General features: G+C 37.0%; 1 protein-coding gene across 1 annotated transcript; it reads right to left on the reverse strand.

Moving 5' to 3' along the window:
- Nucleotides 1-431: 431 nt before the first annotated feature.
- On the reverse strand, nucleotides 432-3,321 carry LOC145073857 (Mitochondrial import inner membrane translocase subunit Tim17/Tim22/Tim23 family protein). The gene is made up of 7 exons (XM_079020335.1): nucleotides 2,934-3,321; nucleotides 2,271-2,410; nucleotides 2,042-2,141; nucleotides 1,859-1,957; nucleotides 1,336-1,776; nucleotides 1,059-1,265; nucleotides 432-922 (listed from the first exon to the last, which is right to left on the reverse strand). The coding sequence occupies exons 1-7, from the start codon at nucleotides 3,261-3,263 to the stop codon at nucleotides 653-655; spliced, it is 1,587 nt and encodes a 528-aa protein (XP_078876461.1). The 5' UTR covers nucleotides 3,264-3,321; the 3' UTR covers nucleotides 432-652.

Here is a 3,321-nt window from a genome sequence, read left to right on the forward strand (position 1 = left end):
AAAATATATATTTTTATTATTGTAGAAATAGGTAGAGAGAGACATAGAGAGATAGAGAGAGAGAGAGAGAAAGAATGTAATTGAATGTGATATACACAACAATACACCACGACCACTACCAACCACTAAACACAGGCAATGTTGTTCATGGTTAGTAGTCATCGCCACCTAGACCACAAAAGGCTTCATGCTATATATAACCTGATGGCCTAACAAAGCACCCAATCATGAATCAACATCATACATACATACGTACATAAGAGATTTTATTAACCTTTGAAATTTTCCATAAACATTATGGATTCTATAATTCTCTTACATCAAACATCACTGCAAAATGCATTTTCTGCAGCGTTACCACCAACATGAACAATCAAAAAGCATAAAACACAAACATAAATCCAAAACTCAAAAATTAGTCCAAACCAAAAGAACTGAAAAACATCTAATATTTACAAAAGAAAATTAAAAGAGAGTTCATTTTACAACTACAGAAGTTGGATGAAGATGGGTCACATCACTTGACCCTTTTATGACAATTCAATATCGTCTCTCATTTGGTGATTAATATTACGCATTAATTAATCTCATTGTCCTTATAATATAATAATATAATAATAATAACAATAAATAGTAATCGTATGGTTATTACTTAGAGCCCAGGTATGGATTCAAGATTGTATTTTTCAGAGGCTTTTGATTCATGTGGTTCTTGGATTTGGTTGTGTGAAATCGGTGGTTTCTCAATTGCGGGAGTTTGTAAATAATTGTAAGACGGATTCCGATTTGCTGGTGGGGCCGGATTACTAATTTTGCTTGCAAGAAACCGGCGAATTAAGCTTCTTAAAAACGGAGACATGGTGTCTGGTTCGTGTTCCAAGTAGTACATCATTCCACCCATACACGCACAAAACAGAGCCACCTTTAAAAAATTCCAACCAAATGTCAGATCACATATTATGACACGACATAACATGTTAGGTTGTCCAGGTATAATCAGGGACCAAAAACGTAATTTCTCAATATTTTTGGGTAAAACGTGGAATTTAGTTTAGTACCTCAGCATTTTTGATATCGGGAAGAACACGGCGGTTTACTAATATATACCACAAAGACTCTCCAGCACGTGGAAGAACATACAATCCAAGTTCCCCTCTTCTTCCTTTTTTCTCCAAAACCACTGATAATGCAGCTAATCCACCTGCAAACCAGTATACAAGCTTGTGGTCTTTTGATGCCACTTGTCTATGCATGCAAATCGCCCCCTTACATTCCCAAAAAAAAAAATTTATATATATAAATATTAAATACATGTGAGTACTTATAGAGCTATACCTGAAAGATTCCAACAAATGAAGACAGAAAAGCGGTTGACCGAACAGCTCCAATCACTGCATGCCAGCTGGTCTTAAATGGTGCTTCCATAAACTTTTGAAGACGAAGGACAACGAAGGGTACAAAAGTCAGAGAGAAATAAAGTGGGAATGTTTTCCGGAATGTTGCTGACGTGGCGTAAGCGTTGTGAGCCAAACATGATTTTGTGGATGGGTGGATTATTGAACAGGGGATGATGGAAGGGTATTCTTGTAAATCGATAAATTCGGAGCCTTTTATGGTTGATAGGTAAGAAGAGAGTGATGCGATATCTACTGGAGAACCTCTACAGCATTCCCTTACAGCTTTGTATACAGGTTTAGCAACAGGGCCTGTTTTTTGAATAAAATCTTGGTATGATTTTGGTAAGCTTTCGGGTCGCATTACAAAAGCATACATGACCTGAAATTGTTGAACAAGATGCAAGATTATTATTAGAAGGAAAAAAGATGTAAACTTTAACTCTTTAAGCATCAATATGTACCTGAGCACATGATAAAGCAAAGAGTAATGAATCACCATGTCTCCATGAGCTTCCCCAAAGGTGGAACTTGTTCTTTGATTTTGCAGAATTATAAGCACACTGTTGAACAGAAAAAAATGAAGTTTGAGGGGTTTTTTGTTATATGATATAAAACATTGAGTGGATACTAAGTTAATTATTTACCTGAGCAAGCCTTGCAAGAAGATATAAAGCAAGTGTACGCCTTCGATTGGAATCATCTAATGCTAGAATAGAAAGACCAGCAATTGAACCTGCTAAAATTCTGCTCCATCATCACCTTTAAGAAAGTTATATATGTGAACTAGATATGATACTGTATTACTGTATACTTTAATTGAGGGATATAAATCTTGTTATTGGAAAGATCTATATTTATTGCACAGTAACTTACGCATTGAATGGTGTTTCTTTCTTTCTCCACTTCCTCAATAAGCATCTAAGAGCATGGTATGAGCCAGTAAATCCTCCAAAAAGTAAACCAACCCGACATGCCTCCTCTCTCACTATCAAGTCCTTCTCTGATACAAGTTGCTGCATAGAACTTGGTTAGTTATAACAATGAATATGATTCAAATAAAGCTCAATATAAATGAATTGGTAGAGAATGAAAATGTGCCTAAAGAAGATGAAAATCGAGGAAATGAAAGCAATTATATCATCTTTTATGCCGTTGAACTTATGTAGCATGTTTAACTCGCTTGAGTGTGTATGTGTGTGTCTAAGTAATTCGTTAGCAGAGATTACAGAAGGGATTGCAGAAAGATCAAAGATTACTGATTTACTAGCAATAAATGAATTTGGATGATATACATCGAGGTTTAGAAAGCAAAATGGAGCTTAAATAGTTCGAATTTTGAACTGATTTTACTTCCATTCCAATTCAGGATCAGAATCCTGTGCTCATGTTCGAATCGAATACAACTCCAAACACGCAACGAATTCGAATGATTAACATACCACATGAAATTGACTTCAATTCAAACTAGCAAAATCCATAAACCAAAAACAAGCAAATAAAATCAGTTAAATTCAAACATTAAAAACAATTTCAAACCTTAAGATCGAGAAGAGACGAATAGGATTTTCTCCGAGCGAGCTTAAATGCACGGAGCAAAATTCCAATGCCGACACGAACACCATACGACAAAAGGAAACTTTGGCAGAGATTACCAATAGCGTTAGCTACACATGACTCATCAGCGTGATCGCAAGGTGGATGTAGCATCTTAGCACGTCGTTGCCGGCGTTGCAATTCCTCAATGGCCTCCCGTAAACGATCCTCCGCCTCTCGGAGGCGGCGTTCAGCCGCGTCACCATCGAATGCGTCGGTGGACGGAGGCGGGGAAGCGACGGAAGATGAGGTGGATTTGGAGAGAGAAGGCATTTTGGAAACAAGGGTTTCTGCATCGACGGAGAAAGGGATATGGTGGGTATATTTTGAT

Source organism: Lactuca serriola, chromosome 9, assembly GCF_051521515.1.
Source record: "Lactuca serriola cultivar US96UC23 chromosome 9, Lser_US96UC23_V15, whole genome shotgun sequence".
NCBI classification, from domain to species: Eukaryota; Viridiplantae; Streptophyta; class Magnoliopsida; order Asterales; family Asteraceae; genus Lactuca; species Lactuca serriola.

Coding starts and splice junctions, on each gene's coding strand:
- LOC145073857 (XM_079020335.1), bottom strand. CDS start 3,263: ATGCCTTCTCTCTCCAAATCCACCTCATCTTCCGTCGCTTCCCCGCCT. Junction 2,142..2,270: donor AAAGAAACACCATTCAATGC/GTAAGTTACTGT, acceptor ATGATGGAGCAG/AATTTTAGCAGGTTCAATTG. Junction 1,777..1,858: donor TTGCTTTATCATGTGCTCAG/GTACATATTGAT, acceptor CAACAATTTCAG/GTCATGTATGCTTTTGTAAT.